Raw genomic sequence first — 21,587 nt, forward strand, 5'->3', positions numbered from 1 at the left:
TATGTTTACATAAGCTTTATCAACTCTTGTGTTGGGCTTGGAAAACCCCATAAGTTCAACTTCATCGATGTTGCTATATGATTGGTTTTCAATAACTTCCATGCCAGAATCACTGTCATCAATGGTTCTAGTGATTTTATTCTTCTCAATCAGGTTGTAGCATGTGTTCCTGATGCTCACGTCTTCAAGTTATGATTTGAAATCATGGATGGGCTGGCTACTCGATGGTGGTATTTATGCTTCATCATCTTCCGTGACAACATTTGACTTGCCACGTGCCACATGTATTCACCAAGGTAGCATGCTTTATTTTGATAAAAACCAAGGTAGCATGTGTATTTCTCATTCATTGCTTCAGCGGCCACCTTTAGTAGCATGTCTTTATCCCTCATTCAATTTCACTCGGCATGGATATATCAAACGGCTAAGCACGTCAAACTTAGATATATGAAAAATATGAAGCAACTTAGGTTTGCGAAACCATACAAAATAATACATAGTGCAATCTCCCCGCAAAAAAAAACATAGTGCAATCAAAACCTCGCCAAGCAACCATGCTTGGTATTTAATATTTTTATTTTCCAGTATGGCAACAAACAGAAATTATCCGGAACTAACATTGGATAAACAAGGCCCTCAATTGTTGTTATATATAGTACAAATTAAATTAGGAAGGCAACTGGCTGCTGCATGTTGGGTTGCATGGATACTCGCAATCGATCTCTTTTACCCTTTGGCCTCTGCTGAAGTGCCAATCTCCAACAGCTTGTGAGATCGTCTAATCGGCAGAATGAAAAGCAGAAGATATCAATTCGAACTATAAACATGTATATGTTTCATCAAAAAAATAACTTCATAAATAATGGTGTGTGATGAATATTTTACATCCTAGATATCGAGTTACTTGATTTAAACACACCCATAAAGAAGAGTCTACCTTATTTCCAAGCCTTGGGGAAATTGGTGAATCCCATGAGATTTTAAATGGTGTTTGGCAGTGGGTGAAGCACGAATCAATGAACAATCCCCACTCCTCCTTATCTTGGACGACTTTCAGATCACCCACCATTGTTTTCCTGAATCCTAGATATAGAACGCTGTTCAGAGAACACGAAAGGTAGTATTCCTACCCGATGCTAGAGAAAAGATGCACCAACCATGAAGGACTTCAATTTGTGTGGAATCACAGTCTCGGATGTTAGCCTTGCAGGTCAACCATGAATTTTCGGGAGAGGATTCATCTGGTACTAGTACATTTTGTATCTACAGATCATCAAGGAGCATGTATAAATATATAGCTAATTAGAACTTTTAGTCTAGACAGATGCATGCTTACAAGATGAATATAAGGAATTCATAAATATAAGGATCAATTGACACTTAATTACCTGCCAAGAGTCATATCCAGAGTTGAGAATAAAAGTGGGGGTGTTGATGCTCTTAATAAGCTCAGAAGGAAAGAAACACTAGGGACATACATTAAGTACGTCAGCAAATGATTCTTTTCAATTACTAGTGAGCAAGATACAATAAAATCTGTGTGTGCAAGAAAATCAAAGTAAACAATGGTTCGGGACTTCTAACTGCGTACATCCAGTGGTTCCATCTTAGCGAGGCAGTCCTTGGGCAAAACTTTGCTAACATTCTGAAAGAAATTCATCAGCAAGAAAAGACTCAGTGACAAACTGACAATGCATGAATGTTGGCATAAGTAGTAAACCACATATAAAGATAAAAAATAATAAAGGTTTTACATATCACATTACAGCCTTTTTAATATAAAAAATGCAACACAAATTAGAAGAGGGCGAAACAAAAGGCTAGATCAATCATAGACTAAGAAATGTTTCTTTTTGGTTTAAAGTAGTTGTCTCCCAAGCAGCTCACCTGGAGGTGAACAACCCCATTGTACACGGACCGGAAAAACCTTTCTCCGTCTATATTCTTTCTGCCGGAGAAAGGTAATTAGCACGTAAAAACATGTAAAGTGGAATATCTAGTGACCAATACTTGTTTAGTTTTAAGAGTATTCTTACTTGTCAAGAAAAAATCCAGCATCAGAAAAGCATTTAACTGCAACCTTCCGAGGAAAACGTGCACTAAAATCATCACAGTGCAGTAGTGTGGCTAAACCACCAGAAGAACAACCTGCAAGGAGGGCCTGATCGAGGATGATATTTCACATAGTCAATTATCATTCAAGAATCGCAACAAATATATGCTTCTTGGTAGCTTAAAACACTATAAAATTGGAATATTAGTCAATTGTTGTAATGTATGACCTGTTTAGCATTAGCAAGTCCTTTCTCCATCAGTTCGTCAATGATCGCTTCCCAAATGCGCAACCCTCTGAAGAATAGCCTGTTTCCATCCTAATAACCCCATCCATTAAATAACAGAACAATACAACATATCATTGTAATTCAGAAAATAAGTAAACAATGGAATATCAAACGAGAGCACAAAAAGAAAATAGCCCTACCTGATCTTCGTACTCAGCATCCCCAGAAAATGACGCCCCATCACAATACCGCACGAAAACTTTATTCCAGTTGTAGAAATCTAATTGATAATCCTGTAAGTAATCAGAACTAGTGCAAGGCCGGCCAAGATAGGTAGGTGGCCATTAAGAAATGGAACTCAGGCCGATTAAAAGCTTTGATCAATAAAACTATGTAAGAACAACAGAACATTGCAGATTACCAGAATTTTGGCTCTGGTCCTTGCTGAAAATCCCAGCAAGCTGCACCGCTTCCATAAAGTTAGATGAACCAAGCGCAGATTTTGTGTGCTTCGAACAAGCCTCAACGGTGCTGCACCACCCTCCTCCCTGGGAAACACCGAATTTACTGGTTGGAAATAGATGACATATTTCTACCTTTTGCGTGGTGTTTAATTAGTAAGCGACGTTTACCATCATTGGTGTGGATATGCGAATGAAAAGTACACCCAGTAAATTTGTATTAGCTGGTGGTTAAACATGGATAAAATTAATTTCACGCACTCTAGGTGGTCATGAATTTTAAATTTTGAACCGAGGTGTGAAGCAACTAGCAGTCATAAGAAACAATATGAATGATGGTAACCTCTAGATAGACGAGCCAGCTGTGAGATCCGGAGCCGAAGCCTCTCTCCAATTGGTAAGCCGGCGGGCTTCCATCCAAGCACACTGAAATGTGTATATGGGATTGGGATCACAGTTCACAGCGCCAATACATATGCAAGTGTAATAAGCAGCCATTATACATGGAAATAAGTGGATATGTGAATGATTTTGTTCCCCTACACCTCTCTTATAACATGATTTTGCTTTGCATAAGAAATCGCTAAAATTTAGAGAGGTCTGTCGAAGCAAAACTAAACTTCGGAAGAAGCTAACTGATTCAAGTTCGCGGCTGATGCTAGCTCTCATGTGAATACATGATACTATGCGTACCTGCGCCCTTCTCTGCCGCGCCGGCGAGGAGGGTTAGCTCTGGCGGCCGTCCCACGGTGGTCGGCGGTGAGGACCAAACAAGAGGGCACATCATCACGGAGGCCAGGAGAAGGAGAAGAAGCACCAAGCAACCAGGTCGACACTGGAGGAGCTGCTCGGTCGCCATGGCCGTCCCGGTCGCCGGTGTGGTCAATCAGAGACTACTGGCTCGATCTGCAATCTAATCCTTGCTATGCTGAACATACAAACAAACGACGCAGCAATTTCTATTAGTCTATGACCTACCGGCCAGTGGCTGGCATGCATGTTACAGTAACATGCATATGGCCTCGATCGTCGATGGCATCCCATGACAACGTACATATTCCCATGAGATTTCAAGGAATCTCTCGTACAATGTGTAACCAACCCCTTTTTAAAAAATGATCCCATGAACCAGCTGACTTCTCTTTACAAAATAAACGAATCTGGAATGCAGTAATTTTTTTAGTAGTATAGTACACATGCCTTAATCGTAGTTAATGCAATAATTTGTTTTCCATGATTAACTAATGCAATAATTGTGTGATTGCTTCTCTCATACGCAAGGATACCCAGCCGCTAGGGTTTCTCGTACCTCCCGCTGGCAGTCTACCTCGTTTCCTATGGCCTTAGGACCATGTAGACGTGGTGGATCCTGACCGTTGCCGGTGGGAGGGCTCTGTTTTGGGATATTTTTTTGAGTTTTGTTAGGGTTATTGTGTCCTGCTCAAAGTGGTGAGGCCATTGCGGTTTTTGAAGATGGAATAAGGTTCTCCCCGTCTATCCCTTGTCCCAGTGGTGCTTCTAGCGTCGTCTGTGGAGGTTTGTCTCCGATGCATTTCACATGATTCGGTCGGTATTTTTCTACGGTGGATCCATGTGGATCTTTTTTTTTAGAAAAGGAGGATGACCCCCGGCCTCTGCATCTGGGAGATGCATACGGCCACTTTATTAATTATTCTCGAGGACCTTACAAAGTATTACAAACAATATACCTGAATCCACCATCTTGGCAACATATGCCGCTACTCTTATCCATATGATGAAGGGATGCTAGCTGGGCCACTACCCAAACCACTCACCTAAACCTAACATCAAAAGCCGGAAGCCCCAGCCGAGCCACATACCGGGCCTGGGGCACAATCCGGTCAGACGCACTCTTGTGTTGTCGCCGCCATCTTCCACAGGTCCGTCTTCAGATTATATTGAGTCTTCTACCTTGTGAAGGCCACTTCTGCCATCGACGTCACCATGACGCCAGACAGCTACCTCCTACTGCGCGAGTCCATCTCCGCGCATCGGACGCCGAGCCTCCACAGCGCCATGCCGCCGAACTCCGCCGCCATCAATGAGTGAGATGAAGTACCGCTCCACCACGGCAAGTACAAGGTGAGGAAGGGCGAGGTCGCCGTCGGAGACACGGCCGGAAGATAAGCACCGCAGTCACGAGACATGCCCGGAGCTGCGACGCGGTAGATCAGACGGGCCGCCACCAGGATCCAGACAATCTCGCCATGCACGCCCAGCATCCCCATGCCCAAGTCGGCGCCTTCAAGAAGGTGTCGACGCTGTGGCGCCGCCGCCGCTTAACCACCGGGGCTAGGGTTTTCACCCGGGTGCAGGGGAAGGGGGGAGGCAAGGGAGGTTTAGCCTCGGCGCCGCCACCAAGGAGGGAATGGCGTCCGGGACGCCATCGACGCCGTGACCGCCACCGGCGGCCAAGGGTTTCCCCCGGCCAAGCACCCTACCGCCACCTCCGAACCAGCCACAACGTCAGCAGCCGCGTGCACGCCGGAGATCCAGGCCGGCCGGAGGTCATACATCACGAGCGGACCAGATCGCCTCCGATCTGACGAGGGGAGCCCGGGGCCTCCCCGCGCCATGACCAGTGCCCACCGGGACCTCGCTGCCCGCGCTCTGTTCGTCTGTCTTCGTGTGTGTACAGGTTGGATCATTCTGATTTAAGCTTCTCTTCAATGGTGGTGGCTCCTATTCTGCTGCGTTGGCCCTGTCGGGTCTTAGCACGACGACTTCCCAACAGTCCATTACAACAAGGTTTGTTCGGCTCCGATGAGGGGGTGGGGGGGGGGGGGGGTGATGGGAGCCCGCCTTCGGTCTGCTCCAGTACTTGTAGTCATCGTAAGGTGCCCTACTGACCTGGATGTAATTTCTATTTCTAATGCTCTTTGTACTTTGCCTTGACAGTAGATAAATATATCAGAAGTTTTTTCCCATAAAGAATAACAATTGTGTATTGAATAGCAATACATGAGCGACGGCTGTGTAATCCCAGGAGAAAAAACTACAAAAAAAAATTAAGTAATGTATCATTAAGAAAGATAGTTTCATTTTAACCCTTGCAAGTTAATTTTGAATATATATTTATTTTACTAGTTTTACCAAAATGCTAGTAGGTAAGTAAAAAAGTTGAAAGTATTTTAAGAAAAGGTTCATCATGCATCAAAAAAATAATCACGTTTAAAAAAGCATCACATATTTCAAATATTTGACCAAGTTTTTAAAAAGCTTATTGTGTTCAAAATATGTTCATCGTGTTATATAATAAATCACCGGGTATTAAAAATGTTCGTAGTGTATTTAAAAAAACACCGGATATTAAAACAATGTTCAGTATGTATTTAAAAATCCATGATAAACATGTTCAAAGAAACTATGTACATTTTTTAATACTTGATGAACAGTTTCTAAATACACAATGAACAGTTTCTAGATACATGATTAACATCCTTTAAGAAACAATGAATATTCTATAATACTGATGAACAATTTCCTGATATATCCAATTTTTTAATAATTATATTAATTAGTTGAAATAACTGATTAATATTTTTGAAATACTGGATAATCCTTTCTAAAGTACACAACAACAAAATTTATAAACGGTGATCCTTTTTTATATACGCACCAAACATTTTTCAAAAAGGTGACATAAATCCTTTTAACATACATGATGAGCACTATTAAGTTCCCAGTATCCTCGGAATTGTTTTTAAGCTTTTGTATGCATGATGAACAAAGAAAAAGAATTGGAATACAAATCTTAGAAGAAAGAGCAAAAAATAAGCGAAATGTATGCCGGGAACCAGAAAAGGGAAAATAAAAGAACGTAAATGAAAGCGAAGGATACAGAATCAAAAAGAAAGAAAAACTAAAACCGACCAGGTAAAAGATTAAAAAGTATGTAAAAACGACAAATAAAAATCGATGTGAATCGCACTTCGCCAGGCTGCTTCTGAGTCGGCCATCTAGTGTCGCCCTTAGGCGAGCGGACAATAAGTTTCGCAGCAAGCGAGATATATAGCATCATTTGTCCCACCTGCTCCGACAAACAGTGTGTGCTCGCGACAGGTCAGCCTCTAATGAACCAGCCCAGTAGGGACCTCTGTCGCTTGGTTTGTTCATTTGTTATTTTTTATTTCTTGTTGTTTTATTTTCTTATTTTGAAAGTATTTTAATGCATATATTACATAACTGAATTTATAAAAGTTTTTAAAAGCACTCATTTGCACATGTAAAAAATGCTAATGCATTGTAAAAAAAATTACCCAACTTTTAGAAACTATTGATAGTATTCAAAAACAATCATCACAGTAAAAAAAATGTTCACATGTTAAAAACATGTTAGTCATATTTTTGAAAAATGTGTACACAATGTTCGTGCATCCAGAAATATGTTTGTCACATTTTACAATATATGTTTATGTACTGGAAAAATATCAACATAACTAAAAAATGTTTCTTATATTACAAAAAGAGTTCTGGCATTTAAAAACAATCTTCACGTCTTTCAAGAATATGTTTGTAACATCTCAAAAAATATTTATATAATGTAAAAAAAACTGTTAATGTAGGCTTATAAAAAATGTTTCATACTATTATAAATACCTTCAACGTGTATTTCAGAAATGTTTTGCATGTATCCTCTAAAATATTCAACATATATTTGAAAAATAATTTGTCCATCATGTTTTAAATGAAATATTCAACATGTATAAAAGATGGTTTGTGTCCATACGAAAAATCTACAACATGTATTTAAAAAATTGGCATCTATTTGAAAAATAGATACAAGAAACAGATGAAAACCATAAGAAAAACACGTAAAAGCAAAACAAAGAAATAAAATCCACATGGAAGCTTATAAAGCCAGTCCAAATCGGTTCATAGAAGCTTCCCAAAACCGCTCTCTGGAGTTGCAGTATTGGGACGGCCCGCTTGTCTCGCGCTAGACGCAAGACGGTAGCAGGTTCCTGCATTGATGGGAGCTCCTATTGGCCGCCTGCCAGCGGCAAATTGCGACCCTTCGCTGAAGGCACAGAAAATGGGCTGGCCAATTAGGAGGTAGACGAGCTCCAGGGCAAGTAAAATTAATAACCAAAAAGTTATGAACCAGCGAGAATACGATCGAACTCACAACCTCCCTCTCGTGAACGAGTGCCACTAACCAAGACAGCTACCGAGCTCTGGTCATAAATTAGAGGCGCGATACGATAAGTATTGTAATCTTTTGAATTTTTTTTAGAAAAACATAGACTGAACATTTGTGATATCCATTGAACATTTTAAATAATACACGGTGACCATTTCTTAATATACGATGAACATTTTTGAAAAATATAAATGTATGTGTTGAACAATTGTCGATACGCATTGAACATTTAGTAACAAACGTTGAAAAATTTCATAATATATGATGAACATTTTGATAACATACGATGAACATTTTTATATGCAAAGGTGAACAATTTTCACAATATACAGTGAACATTTTTCTTAATACAATGAACATTTTTGTAATACCTGTGAATATTTTATATAATATGTAAATAAAGAGAAGAAAACAGAAACATAAAAATAAAAAAATAACGTAAAAAAAGAACCAAAACAGAAAAATAAAAAAACGGAACAAAATAACAGAAAATCGGACAAAACAGTGAAAAACTGGAAGTAAGAAACCGCTTAAGAAAAACGAAACGAAAAAATGCAGAAGCATCGAAGGAAACAAACAGCGAAGGAAAACGGCACAGGAATCCGTTCATGGGCCGGCCCAAGTGGGGAGTCGCTTCAGCGAAGCCGCAGCTCCTGGACGCACACGCGCGTCATATAGGATTTGCCTGCATTGATTTAATGAACACGAGGGGGAAACAATTGACGACGGGGAGATTCTATGGGCTCGGCTTTACATTTATGTGGGCTTGGTCCGGGCCTTGTTGACTAAGGTAACAGGACTCGTGAATCCTGATACGCTTCCAAGTGGTTATCTTCCCCTCAAACAAAAACATCCAAGTGGTTAACATTGCTAAAAAAAATCGAAATGGTTCTCTTGCAAACAGAATTCCCTATTTAACGCATAGTGCGCCAAATAGACCCCAATCGCACAGTACCGAGCAAGCAACCGACAGTCCGGCCCATTTGGCTGTACAGTGATCATCGATTTGGGGATCAATTTTTGAAAAGGTTCAGGTTGAATTTTTTATTGGTTTTTTATTTTCATTTTTTGGTTGTGTCTTTTAACAGTTTTCTTTGTCTGTGTTTTTCAAAACTTCCTTTTAAAAAATGTGCAGACTTCACTTTTTTTTCTTTTTAGAAAACGTTTGTGTTTTCAAAATAATTGGAACTTTAAAAAATGTTCCCTTTTCAAAAATTGTTCACAGATCAAAAAGTCATCATATATTCAGGGTATGTTCGGAATTTCAAAAAAAATCTTATTTTAAAATTTTGTTATGGAACTTTACAAATGTTCCCATTTTGAAAAATCATAGATTCAACAAATGTTCGTACAAAAACAAAGGTTTGGGAAATTTGCATTCTCCTTTTTTTCTGAATCTCAAAAATGTTCCCGTTTCCAAAAAAAATCATAGATTCAACAAATGTTCGTACAAAAACAAAGGTTTTGGAAATTTGCGTTATCGTTTTTTTTTCTGAATCTCAAAAATGTTCCCGTTTCCAAAAAAACCATATTTCCATCAAATGTTCATGTTTTGGAAAAATGCTCCAAATTCTTTGAAAATTTCAGAATATTCAAAAAATGTTCCCAATGTCGGAAAATATTCGCTTTCGTAAAAGTCAGTTCATATTTTAAAAAGTGCTCCGAATTGTTTTTAAAAACACGGCTGCTACAGTGATAATGTCGTGTGTGCCGCTCTCTACAGTAATTTGTTTTTTCGGTCGCTGTTTCTTCTAGTTGGACCGGCATCGACGCTCTGTGCACCCGGGCAACCTTTTGACGCACAGAGCGTAATGGGAGCCAGGTACATGTGTTTAGCAGCAAATGGAGGCTAGGCATTCTGTCCAAGCTGACACGTCCACACTTTTATCGTTGTAGAAAATGGTGAGCCTAATGGGAGCTTCATACTGTGAGGACTCGATACCTTTGAAGGTTTCCCATCTCATCTGCAGTAATCCAGAAGGTGTGTATCAGTGTACCGTTGTTGCTTCCTATCATAACAAGGAAAAGGAGACAAAAAAATATAAGAATTAATCTGGTGTTTGTCCGTCCTGAACTTTGAACTTGTAGACACTCAAGACCTCCCTCGGATCATTTGAAACAGAATTTGACTGAACTGATGTTTTTTATTCTGGTCACGATATGCACCTCGACTGCAGGTTTGTTTTACTGCATCAGCGATGTTGTTATTTCTGTTATATGGCCCAATCAGTGAGGGAAATGGATGGGGTTCTGCACTTGTACTGGAAATGAATACTCTCATCTTTGTTAGTTTTAGTGCTTGAAATCAACATTTTCTAAGTCTAGGCACGCTATATTTATGTCAGATATTCAAGGACTATTGTGTCGGTGAGAAAAATTATGGACAGACATACTGTTGTTTGCAAATATTCTGTTCATTCACCAAGAGCTTCACAATAAATGCATCATGTATACAAGACAGCAAAAACAGAGGCCTGTAAACATAGTCATACGAAGGTAGATGGTCACACAGACACTCCACGCAGCACAAAAACTACGAAAGCTTGCGCAGCGGCGACCTCACGGCACCATCAAGGCAGTACAACAGATACTTTACGCCCGAATCAGCACAATAGCTTTAGGTTTGCAACAATGGTGTAAAACAATACGGCACAAGCACAAGCACTTCAAATCACTGGAATTGGAAACACCACAACCTTAACAGTAAAACATGACACGCTTGACATTTTTCCATGAGGGCGGGGAGAGGCCTTACAGCAACAATCCCCAACGCTCTGTTATTACTGCGTGCACCCCTATCTTTTTGTGTGCACCTCTATCAACAAACCAGTTGCCCGGCTATCCGGCTCAATGCCAAATTGAGCCCGGAAGGCTGCCGGACGAACTGTGATTGTCAGCGTTGAATTCTACAGCGTGTCAAACCTAGCATGATGAGAAAATAAAGAGGAAACACTTTTTGTGTGGGGAGTTTACTGAGAGATACAGAGCGGGTGTGCCTGGCATACCTGAAACAGTTGGAATTTTCGTATTTACTTGGCCAGTTAAACAGCATTTTAATTATCAAGAAGTTGGATAGAACAGTACTTTATGTGTAGAGTTTGCAACTCATCAGCGGTAAATTTGTTCTCGCCCCATAGGAACATAAGGGCATCTACAGCCGGACTGCACAAATTTAGCCCCTAAAACGCGCGCAGACGCGACCGGTCAGCATCCGGGCGTGTCCGCTTTGACCCTCTGTTTTTCTGTTCACGCAGCCATGTCCCTCACTTTTTCCTTATATATCCGGTCACATGCATGTGATTGATGGAGAAGGAGAGAGACAAAGAAAAGAAATAATAAAAAAGAAAAAAATGCTCTATGGGGACCCAATCCTATGTGACGGACGCAGGACCACTGACCAGACACGCCCGACCACTCCTTATACTCATCCCATATATGAGATGATTATGAGTGCTACCAGACAGCCCGGACATTTAAGAAGCCTTTGAGATGAATATGGGACCTGTGTGCACCATGGCCGATGTCCAGGGCACCACGCGCACATCTGACACACAGCCAACGGGCCTATCAAGATGGGCCCGTGCATGAGCCGGCTCTACGGCCTCTGCACAAGGTTGACTAAAGCAGGCTAACCAGAAAGGAACGATGCGTACAACCCCGACAGAGAGGTCCCACACACAAGTCGGCGCTACAGCCGCTGCGCAAGCCTCGCCTGTCACCACCCAACCCGCCCGGCACAGGTCGACAAGGACGATAGGCAAGCTTGTCTGCACCTTCGTGCACGTGACAGGTCCCTCCCGAGCACGCCCGACGCCGCCCAATGACGGTGGCCCCTAGCGGGCCAAGTGGTCCACCTATCATGGACCTTCCAGCCGGACCACCCGGGCACGAGCCATCCGAGAAGATTGGATGGCTCGAAGCCGCACCAAAAGACCCCCCCCCCCACCCCCCCACACGGCACGCCGCCTGGAAACGGACGGCGGAGGACCGTCAACTATAGCGACCAAGCCAGCCGGATGGGGCTAAGAAGCTGACGGGCGTGTCTAGCTAGGCGCTCACACGCAGGTGGGGCGTGTCCGAAGCCGCCCAATGATAGTGGCCCCAGGCGCGTCGGGTGGTCCACCCGTCGTGGAGCTTCCACCTGGGTCGCACAGGTCTACAGCCATGGCACAGGGTCCACTAAAGCGGGCTAACCAGATCGACACGATGCGTACAACCCCGACAGGGAGGCCCGACGTGCAAGCCTGCGCTACAGGCGCGATGCAGCCTTACCAGTCGCCACCGAACCCACCCGGCATGGGTCAACGACGCCGATAGGCGGGCCCGTCTGCACCTTCGCACGCGCAATAGGTTCCTCCCGGGCACGCCCGATGCCGCCCAATGACGACGGCCCCGGGCAAGCCAAGCGGTCCACCTGCCATTGACCTTCCCGCTGGACCGCCCGGGCACAAGCCGTCTGGGAAGATCGGATAGCTTGGAGCCGCACTGAGAGACCCCCACGGCACACCACCCGGAAACGGACGGCTCGAAGGACCACCGACTGTAGCGATCGGAGATAATATCAAGCCTTTGTCATGCTTTCAGGTCCCTTTTGAACTCTCTAGGAATAATTGTGGAATGACCGGTATGAATGAGGTTGATAAAATTTTGTGCACCTCATGTTATGATGTGTGAGTAGTAGTAAAGTTATGTTTGTTACCTTGTGGACTTTAAATGGATATTACCCTTTGTTTGTGAAGCCTTCTTCCATGCCTGACCAATGCAGGTGAATGATTATCCATCCTCACATGAGATACACCTGAACTTTATCATTCAGTTACATAATTAACTTAAGCTCAATCAGTTCTTGATGGTTACTTCATGGGAGTGAAATTATAGTACGACTTTGCATTTGCATTGTATGCTCATATAGACACAATATGATTTGATTCCATTCGCTTCGCTTGAATGGGAGTAAGTCCGTGACAACAATGTCCAACATCGCCCGGCCCTTTCCTATCATGTTGTTTACATGTGTTTTTTATTTTATTTTATTTTCTACAAGGAGGATTACCCCTGGCCAAGTAAAAATGTCACAGCTGGTAAAAATAGAAATATATGCGGTCGTAGTTAATGTTGTAGGTAACTAAAATTAGCTGCTATCGGCTGTAGCGTTTGTTGGTGATATTAAAGTTTATAACGGTATTTCCACTGTCAAGTGAAGTGCATATGTGTTGATAATATAGAGTTGTGTCAGTTGATAGAAATTTTTCCAATAGAGTGGCAATCAGTTTTGCTCTTTTCGATTGTTCATGTTGAGGACGTGATTGATATTTGTACTCCCAAAACATTCATCCTTTATTTGGATGTCGTGTAATCTCATGCATCAGCCAGAACGCTGCCAGAGGACAGGCGTCGGCTAGAACGCTGCCGGAGGAACGAACTTTCCGGTAAAAGGAGATGGCAGCCGGAACGCTGCCGGAGGAGCAAAGGTTGCCGCAGGAGGGGTGGGCTGTGCGCAGCCGGCAGCCATCGCTGGAGGCGGCAGAGGCATTCGCGAAGTGAGTTGTAAAAATTGATTTGCACAACATAATATCAACACTATTATGGGGTGGAGAGGGGGCATATGTCCCCCATATCCCGGCGCACTTCATCACATTGTATTTATTCAAATAATTATTTATGACTGGGTAGATGTGTCTTATAGCCATTATTTGCATCATGTAATCGCACATAGATGGTGTAGTAAGACATTATTTGCTAATCCTATTACATTTTCCATTTTTACGGCCTTATAGTAATTTTTATGATATACCGACGGAAAGTGCTTATGATACCGAAAAGTCCATTCTGCACCCGAGCTCATATGCTCCCGCATGAACAGTAAAATCGAAAAAATCAAAACAAATTCAAAAAATTCCAAATTTTTTTGAGAGAAACATTGACAAAAGTTCTAAGTGCCTGCAAAAATTCATCATGAAATCACATTCCTGTAAGGCGTGGCAAAAAAAACAAATTCAGTGCTTCAAAATGCGTTTGAAAGTAGCTTTTTTCAGAGTACTGTTTTTGTTTTTCTGCCACGCCTTCTAGGAATGTGATTTCATGACGAATTTTTGCAGGCACTTAGAACTTTTGTCAATGTTTCTCTCAAAAAAATTTGGAATTTTTTGAATTTGTTTTGATTTTTTTCGATTTTACTGTTCATGCGGGAGCATATGAGCTCGGGTGCAGATTAGCCGCGTCCTTATGATACCCTCTTATACCTCATTCAAACTGGGACCTACATAGTGCTAGGGTCGGCCCAGGGAGAGAACATCGAGGTGGGTGGAAGAGAAGATGAAAGGTTGATCAAGAACATTTGGAGGTATAGTTTAGTCATATGGATGGGTGATCATGTACGCATCCAATCACATATAAGGAGACAATTGTCGTTTTGATTCAAAAATAGGCAGAAAGTGGGCGATACGCCGGAGATCTGGGAGCAGCCATACATAGTATTTCCTAACCCCAGGCCGAAGGTACCAAGGGCAACAAGCCACTCGCGGAACTCGGGACGGTACTCCGCGGTCGTGTTGTTTTGCGCAGCTTCTCCTTTCCTACACAACTGCACAATGACCCTGTCATATCTACGTGTGATTGATTAAAGGTTCAAAAAAAAAGAGTGCGAGAGAAATGATTCACCGGATGTACCTGATGATCTTTGGAAGGTTTAACACCACGGTAGTCACCGACCATGCCACCTAGAAGGCCACTGACGAAGCGGTAGCCCATTCTTCTTGCTCCGGTTGGTCGCTGAGCTTCTTGCTCGCTCCGGTTGGTCGCTGAGTTTCTCGCTCTCCGGTTGTTATGCTTCGGGGGATGAGCTATGTGACCTTTATATATATACGGAGAGAACATGCATCCCGTCCGTTGCTAAGCTTCCGCCCCGGGGAGTGGGAGAGTGACTACTCCTACATGGATGCCGAGCTAGATGCTCGACGGAGCCTGCATTGCCTGAAACCTCTTGCATGCTATGCAGCTACACAAGAGAAGGTCGGCTTGCAGCTTTGCTTATAATAGCAAGCAAGGTGCTGCCATAATCGATGCATTTGACGCGGCGAGAATCCACAAACGGGTGGCTCATAGTGGTGCTGCTGCCATGGTGAGAAGGTGGTGCTGCCATGCTCCTCTTGCCAAACCAAGATCAGTGAAGGCTACATCCCCGTGAATTGAATTGAGGAAAGTGGGCGGCATTTGTTCTTTTCCTTGTTCTTGCTACTATTTTAAATCAAAACACAAGCAGATTGGCTGGCCTTTCCAAGGTGCTCTTTACTAGGTCTGCGAAAATCATCTCGCTGCAGCCAACCCAATGCGTTATTTAAAATTTTAAATGGACATCGTGCAGGTGGACCGTATGCAGAATTTGGAGTTGAGAACAATTGGTGCATGAACCGATAGCAGTGGAGTAACGGGGCTGCCAGGGAGTGTCACCTTGTCACACCAGTAGACTCCCTTGCGATCGAGGGTTTCGAGTTAACGAGTGCAGCAGTCGATTGAGCGTATTCTACTAGGGTGTCTAAGTTCTTGGTCTAAGTGAGTGCGCTTTGCTTTGTTCCGGGCAGCTTCGCCTAGGCGTCGAGGGCAGGGGTGGCCGCTCCGCTGCCGCCACCGGTGCCGGGAACGACATCACCATCACGCATCTGATCGCTTTCAGCGACGCCGTTGAATATGTGAGTGTGGCATCGCCGGCGCGAGTCCATCAGTATTACTCATGTGTGCTACTTTATTTGGTAGCCAAGTTACCTCAATAACTAGTACTTCCTCCAATCCAAAATAAATGCCGTAATTTTAAAGATGAAACTACGTCTTATCATTAATCTAATGATATATGTTTGACATTATAGATGTAAATATTTTGCTCCATAATCTTGGTCAAAGTTTGTGATGTGACTTTTTAAAAAACTGTATGCACTACATTATGAAACGGAGGAAGTGGTAGTTGGGTAATTGTTGAGATTTTGTACTAAAAAATGCTATTGGGGTGATGGTGATCATGGACTTGGATCGTATGCACGGTTCCAGCTTCAACCATCTTTGGGAGGTTCAGTGGTGAACATTCTGAAGATGGTACTTATTCATGTCTGCAGTGTAGCCAAGTCCAAGCAATTGAGCATCAACATTTTCTGCGTCTAGGCTTGCTAGCTATGCTATAAGTATGCCAGCTAATGGACCATATTTTCAACATTGCTCTTGTGTTCCCTGCACTACGTTTCTCCCTTTCCACATCCAGAACTATTGTGTCGGTGAGAAAAATGATGGACAGATATACTGTTGTTTGCCAGCATTTTGTTCATTGACAAAGAACTTTTACACTATATGCACCATGTATATAAAACAACAAAAACACAGGCCCATAAACCGAGCAAGTGGGCAAAGGCTACAGGCGATTCCATAACATATGTTTCTCATAACAAATTAAACAGCAGCCATACAGCAAAAGAACTACGAAGGCTTGCCCGGCGGTGTTCTCACAACACACTAACGATGCTGTACAGCAAATAATTTACACCCCAATCAGCAGTACAATATAGCTTTAGATTTGCACGATGGTGTTGTAATTAAAACAGCATCGCCAATACAGGTTGCGGGTACTTAAATACTCTAGCTAGTAAAGGAAGCAAGTACTCTGTATTCACAATTGCAGGTCTTCTCATCAGATTGATCATCCGTTCCATGATCTTTTCCAAACAATTTACAATTATTTAGGCCAGTAGTTGCCACTTGAACTTTCGATCAGAGATCTTGCTCGCCTCTGTTCCACCAATACCCACAAGATATGTGCCACTCCTCTTCCATTTGGACCGTAAAAACATCAGGAGGTAACTAGCAGCAAACTTGCAAGGTTCAATCTGATGACCAATTGCAGAATAACAATATATGCAGCTTAGCAGTAGCATCTTGTATAGTTAAGTGTATTGGATCTCCACGTCTTCTCCCCTGCGGAATAAATATGTACAAAGATTTAATAGAGATTATTATGAAAACACAAATTTCTTCCTGCTAAGTATGAAAAATTCAAATTACAGAAAACAATATAACTTTTATATGCAACACATAAATAGCAATGCACCTTCTTTTTTTGCGGCTGAAATAGCAATGCACCTAACAAGTAACACCACAACACTGAACTCGAATCTAAGGACTGTTCCATCTCTCGTCGGTACCAATCATCCCCCAAGTAAAACAAGATTTGAGTGGTACCTGTATAACGTCGGAGAGGAGATAATCAACCTGAAACTTGTAAGGAAGTTGAACGTGATGTCCAAGTGCAGCATAACAGCATATGCAGCTTTGTAGTACGTAGTAGCATCTTATGTTGGGTGGTCGGTTTTCCGAGCTGAGTACAGAGCATACAACAAAGCAGAGGAGTTTATTTCATCAGCAAATGCGCTCCCAGTATTCAGTCCACACTAATTTCATCAGGTTGAATAAGGAAGGGTTAGGATTTACCTTTGCCCCGTTGGATCCTTGTCAGTTGCCTTCAACAATAGGAGTAGTTTCTGAACCAATATATAAGGCAATGCGCCATGAGTTGTATCTTCAGCAAGCATCTTCGTCATGAGAAGTGCAAGAGAAGAAATCATCTCCATCATCTTCTACATTGGAGCCTTGGCTGTTGTGGACAAAAACAACTACATAGACATGAACTGTAACTTGTAAGTGTATATTCATAGTAGTAGCAATTATCATCTCGATCAGTTGATAGCTATTTATATACCAGTACTACTAGCTGAACGGAATGCAAGTTAATTAGCTGACCTAATTGCGCCCGTCGTCGCCATGGCCACCACTTGCGATTATGAGCGGATCTCTCCTGCTGATGCTGCCTCCGAAAATTAGCTAATTCTTCCTCCTGCGCTTCGTGTACAGAGGGGTCTATGTTATGCATGCTCCAGTCTTCCCTTAGTCGCAGCACGGGATGGTTGGGGTGTGCCTCCACTTCCCCTTGCAGCACACCAAGCTTCGCCACTCTAGCCTCCAAACCAAGTGAAATCTCCTTGACCCTTGGGAGATGTTTGATGCCAATAAATTCCACACATCGGCCGCCACGGAATTGTATCTTTGCCAACTGGTGCGAGGTGTCCTCTTCGAATATCACCTCTCTCACTCGATCCGGGTAAAAAATATCTAGTTCCCTGAGATTTGGGAATGCTCTTGCTCCAAAGACTAGACTCTTCCCAACATAAGCATTCTGACGAAGACGAAGGAGCATAAGGTTGGGCAGTGTGCCTAATAGTTCCATGGTTTTATCACCTTTCAGCTCGCTATGCCCTAGATAAATCTTCACTAAATGTGTCAAACTTCCAATCCAGTCTGGCATTTCTCCAAGACATCCAACCAGCTGGAGGCTCCTCATGGATAGGGGAGGAGAAGAAACAGAATGCAGCCACTCGAGAGAGCCATTTTGGCTTGTGTTCACCTTAAGAGAGCACAGGGAAGTGAACTTCTCGATAGCCGCACAAAGTAACTTGCATTTTTGCTCGGTGGCCTCTTTCGTTACCACCCCAAGTTTTTTTAGCTGCACAAGCTCACCTAGCTCTTTAATTGCATTGGCATCACTCCGTTTGATGTCCACAACCTCTAGTGTTTGTAACTCTTGTAACTTGCTAATCCCTCTCGGCACACTTACACCTTTGTATATTGACCAATGCCTAAAGCAAGGCATGCGTGGCTTCAAAGCTTTTTCATGAGAATTACCAGTAATCATCTGATGATACATCATGTCCATCAAGCACCCCATAGAGGGCTGAAGACCAAGATAGAACCAATGTGTTTTCTTACACCGGATGCTACGGAGACTCTGAAGGTTACAAATCTCATTTGGTATTCTTGATATATCTGTCATTCTTATCTCCAAAGTCTGCAAACCTTTTAATTTTCCTATAGATCTCGGAATTCTATAAATATTTGAATATGCTTTAGCACTTCCAATATTCAAATACTTCAAGTGGCGTAACAATCCTATGTCCTTGATATCTTTCTTTGTGATTCTGAAATGTGCACCATGTAGATCCAGGACTCTAAGCATTCCCGTGCTAGGTGAAAAAGGGGGAGCTGGTGGCTCTATGGGTCTCTCACCAAACATAGTTAATGACCGGACATGCCTCCAATCTATGCATTCCTTTAGGAACTTTCTACCATGGTATGATACATGACGAAAATTCTCCTCTGTCACACTAGTTAAATTATCGTCCGCGGTCAAGTACACAAAATTTTCATCTCTAGCAACTGAAACCATGACATCACGCATGATATCATGGACTCGACAGCTCTTAACGGTTCCTTCCACATTCACTCTTGATGGTATAATCATGCTCCGGTTGATTAGCTCAATGAAATAACTTTTTCCAACATCCTCGATGTTTACCCTACCCCTAGCTTTGATGAACCCCTCAGCTATCCATCTATCTACTAGAGGCCTTCTCTTAATTTCAAAATCCTCAGGGAAGATGCTTAGGTACAAAAAGCACGACTTTAGATGAGATGGTAGGTGGTTGTAGCTCAGAGTAACCATCCTCCTCATTGCTTCAAGGCTGGGGTTAGTCTCAAGCTCTGAAGGGAGATGATCATAAAATTGTCTCCACTCAGCTACCTTTTTTGTGGCAAGGACGCCACCTACCATGAGTATAGCCAATGGTAAACCACCACACTTTTTAACTAATTTTTCAACTATGTTCCCATCTCTCTCCATGTCTTCCTGCCTTTTCCTACTCTTTCTTAGTAACAAATTTGCAGCATCAACTGGTTGTAGAGGTTTGAGTTGGTAGATATGTGAGTCACGAGAACACTCCTTAGCTAAGCCCATATCTCGTGTTGTTACTACTATGCGACTGCCTTTCCTATTATTGCTAGCAACAGCAAATTCTTGGATCCACCTCCACATATCTATGGTCCACAAGTCATCAAAAACAATAAAATACCTTTCATCCTTGAGCTCTTCCATGAGGTACTTGGAGAGGTCACCCACTTGCACTGCCTTCCCTTTAAGTTCTTTCAAGCATTTCTTCAGTGACTCGGGTCCCAAAAGTTGTCTGATCATATCCTTGAGCATCTCTATCTTGAAAAATGAATGTGATACTGTGATCCAAGCAACACAAGAGAATTTTTGCACAATATCTTCCTTACTTTCATATGTCTTCCTTGCAAGAGTAGTCTTTCCTAAACCACCCATGCCGACAACACATATTACCTTGGGAGAACCATCTTCAGTGTTGACATCCATCAGGTTTATCAACTCCTCCTTAGGCTTGGAAAAGCCCACAAGTTCTGCTTCATCAATGTTGCTAGCCGCGTGATTGCGGACATCTTCCCTGTAGGAATCCACCTCCCCAACGCTGTTGGAGGCCTCCGTCTTGATCAAGTTGTAGCGTGTATTCCTAATGCTTACTTCTTCAACTCTGAGTTTGAGGTCACGGATCTGCATGGCGATCTGATGGCGGTCTTTGAGCTTCATCAGCCGCCGCGACAAGCTTTGGCTTGTCACATGCACCATGAATTCACTAAGGCAATCTTCAATATTGTACGATAAGTCTCTCACCTGCTTCGCCCACACCTTCAGCAGAATGTCTTTCATCTTAATCGCTTCAGCAGTCAGCAGAAATGCCTGCATCGTCTCTAGCTCATCTTTAATGAACCTGCCAAACAAACATGCATAAGAAATGTAGGACAACAGCTAGTGTCGTCCTAGAGCCGTATTATGCAGCAACGTGTAGGGAAATTTGCACCTCAGTGGCTCAGTGAATAGACTTTAGACCCGCAACATATATAAATGTAGCAATGCTGACGTCTAAAGGTCTAAGTAACTACAAACTTAATTACTCCCTTAAGTTGTACTAAAGCCGCGACAAGTAATATGGATCAGAGGGAGTACCAGATATCCTTTCGCACACCCATCAACAAGCTCATCTCGGCGGCGGCGGCAGAGGCGGCCTTGGAGATGGCACCCCCCAGCATGGACCTCGCCATGCTCACCGCCGTCCCTGCCATGTCCAGACGGTTTCTCTCTTTGCTCGAGTGTCTTTGTTTTTCAAAGGCTCTCTTGCTCAAGTTGGAACTACTATTTGCAGATCACAGGTAGGGGGAGGCGCTTATATAGCTGATCGACCGAGCCATGGCTGTGAACCAAGTCTCATGTTGTAATCTTTACCCGTAGCCGTTGCACTCCACTAATGAATGAGCCTATGCGATAATACACAATATATCGTCATCCGAGTTAATGCAATAATGGTCCTTGGATGGCAACACACGAGCGACATGTATTCTTTTTTCTCCTTTGTTTCAAAATTCTTTCGCTCGTGGCTCTTGTTCCCCTATGTATCTACTCTTTTCTATGCGCGCGTGAACCCCTGCGGGAACGAGTTTACCCAAGCAGCCGCTTAGAAGCGAAAGGGGAGGGAGCATGTTAACTAAAAAGCATAGCCGAATAATCATCTAACGACACTGATTTGGTATTGTAGGTGTCAATGTTTCTTATAAAACTAACCAAACTTGAAATTTTGACTCAATACAAAATCTACATGACTATTTATATTTTATTAGTATGAGGGGAGAGAGTTATACTGCACACGTCCTAGTCCTAATTAACGCAATAATTGTCCTTTGGAATATGACACACGAGCGACGTGCGTTTTATTGTTTGTCCCAAAATACTTCCGCTGAATT

The 21,587-nt window shown here is 42.8% G+C and overlaps 2 protein-coding genes across 4 annotated transcripts; both read right to left on the bottom strand.

The window, feature by feature from the left end:
• Positions 1-223: 223 nt before the first annotated feature.
• LOC109768433 (pectin acetylesterase 5-like) lies at positions 224-3,706 on the bottom strand. The gene is made up of 12 exons (XM_020327158.4): positions 3,437-3,706; positions 3,087-3,169; positions 2,704-2,830; positions 2,483-2,562; positions 2,283-2,372; positions 2,037-2,161; positions 1,888-1,948; positions 1,592-1,645; positions 1,389-1,466; positions 1,158-1,263; positions 938-1,083; positions 224-778 (listed from the first exon to the last, which is right to left on the bottom strand). The coding sequence occupies exons 1-12, from the start codon at positions 3,600-3,602 to the stop codon at positions 668-670; spliced, it is 1,227 nt and encodes a 408-aa protein (XP_020182747.3). The 5' UTR covers positions 3,603-3,706; the 3' UTR covers positions 224-667.
• A 12,586-nt stretch (positions 3,707-16,292) lies between these two features.
• On the bottom strand, positions 16,293-21,090 carry LOC109768432 (putative disease resistance RPP13-like protein 3). 3 transcript variants are annotated; one of them, XM_073505000.1, is made up of 6 exons: positions 20,797-20,985; positions 20,116-20,560; positions 17,685-19,983; positions 17,376-17,557; positions 17,127-17,262; positions 16,293-16,862 (listed from the first exon to the last, which is right to left on the bottom strand). In XM_073505000.1, the coding sequence occupies exons 1-4, from the start codon at positions 20,910-20,912 to the stop codon at positions 17,466-17,468; spliced, it is 2,952 nt and encodes a 983-aa protein (XP_073361101.1). In that variant the 5' UTR covers positions 20,913-20,985; the 3' UTR covers positions 16,293-16,862; positions 17,127-17,262; positions 17,376-17,465. The 3 variants fall into 3 exon arrangements, with proteins under 3 accessions (XP_073361101.1, XP_073361100.1, XP_020182746.1); XM_073504999.1 differs by having other exon boundaries at positions 17,685-20,355; positions 20,464-20,560; positions 20,797-20,984; XM_020327157.4 differs by having other exon boundaries at positions 17,685-20,560; positions 20,797-21,090.
• Between the last annotated feature and the right edge of the window lie 497 nt (positions 21,091-21,587).

Source organism: Aegilops tauschii, chromosome 7 (assembly GCF_002575655.3).
Source record: "Aegilops tauschii subsp. strangulata cultivar AL8/78 chromosome 7, Aet v6.0, whole genome shotgun sequence".
Lineage (NCBI taxonomy): Eukaryota > Viridiplantae > Streptophyta > Magnoliopsida > Poales > Poaceae > Aegilops > Aegilops tauschii.

Coding starts and splice junctions, on each gene's coding strand:
- LOC109768433 (XM_020327158.4), bottom strand. CDS start 3,602: ATGGCGACCGAGCAGCTCCTCCAGTGTCGACCTGGTTGCTTGGTGCTT. Junction 1,646..1,887: donor ATGGGGTTGTTCACCTCCAG/GTGAGCTGCTTG, acceptor AATTTCTTTCAG/AATGTTAGCAAAGTTTTGCC. Junction 1,467..1,591: donor CTAAGATGGAACCACTGGAT/GTACGCAGTTAG, acceptor GTATGTCCCTAG/TGTTTCTTTCCTTCTGAGCT.
- LOC109768432 (XM_020327157.4), bottom strand. CDS start 20,912: ATGGCAGGGACGGCGGTGAGCATGGCGAGGTCCATGCTGGGGGGTGCC. Junction 20,561..20,796: donor GGTGTGCGAAAGGATATCTG/GTACTCCCTCTG, acceptor TTTGTTTGGCAG/GTTCATTAAAGATGAGCTAG. Junction 17,558..17,684: donor GCGACGACGGGCGCAATTAG/GTCAGCTAATTA, acceptor ATGTCTATGTAG/TTGTTTTTGTCCACAACAGC.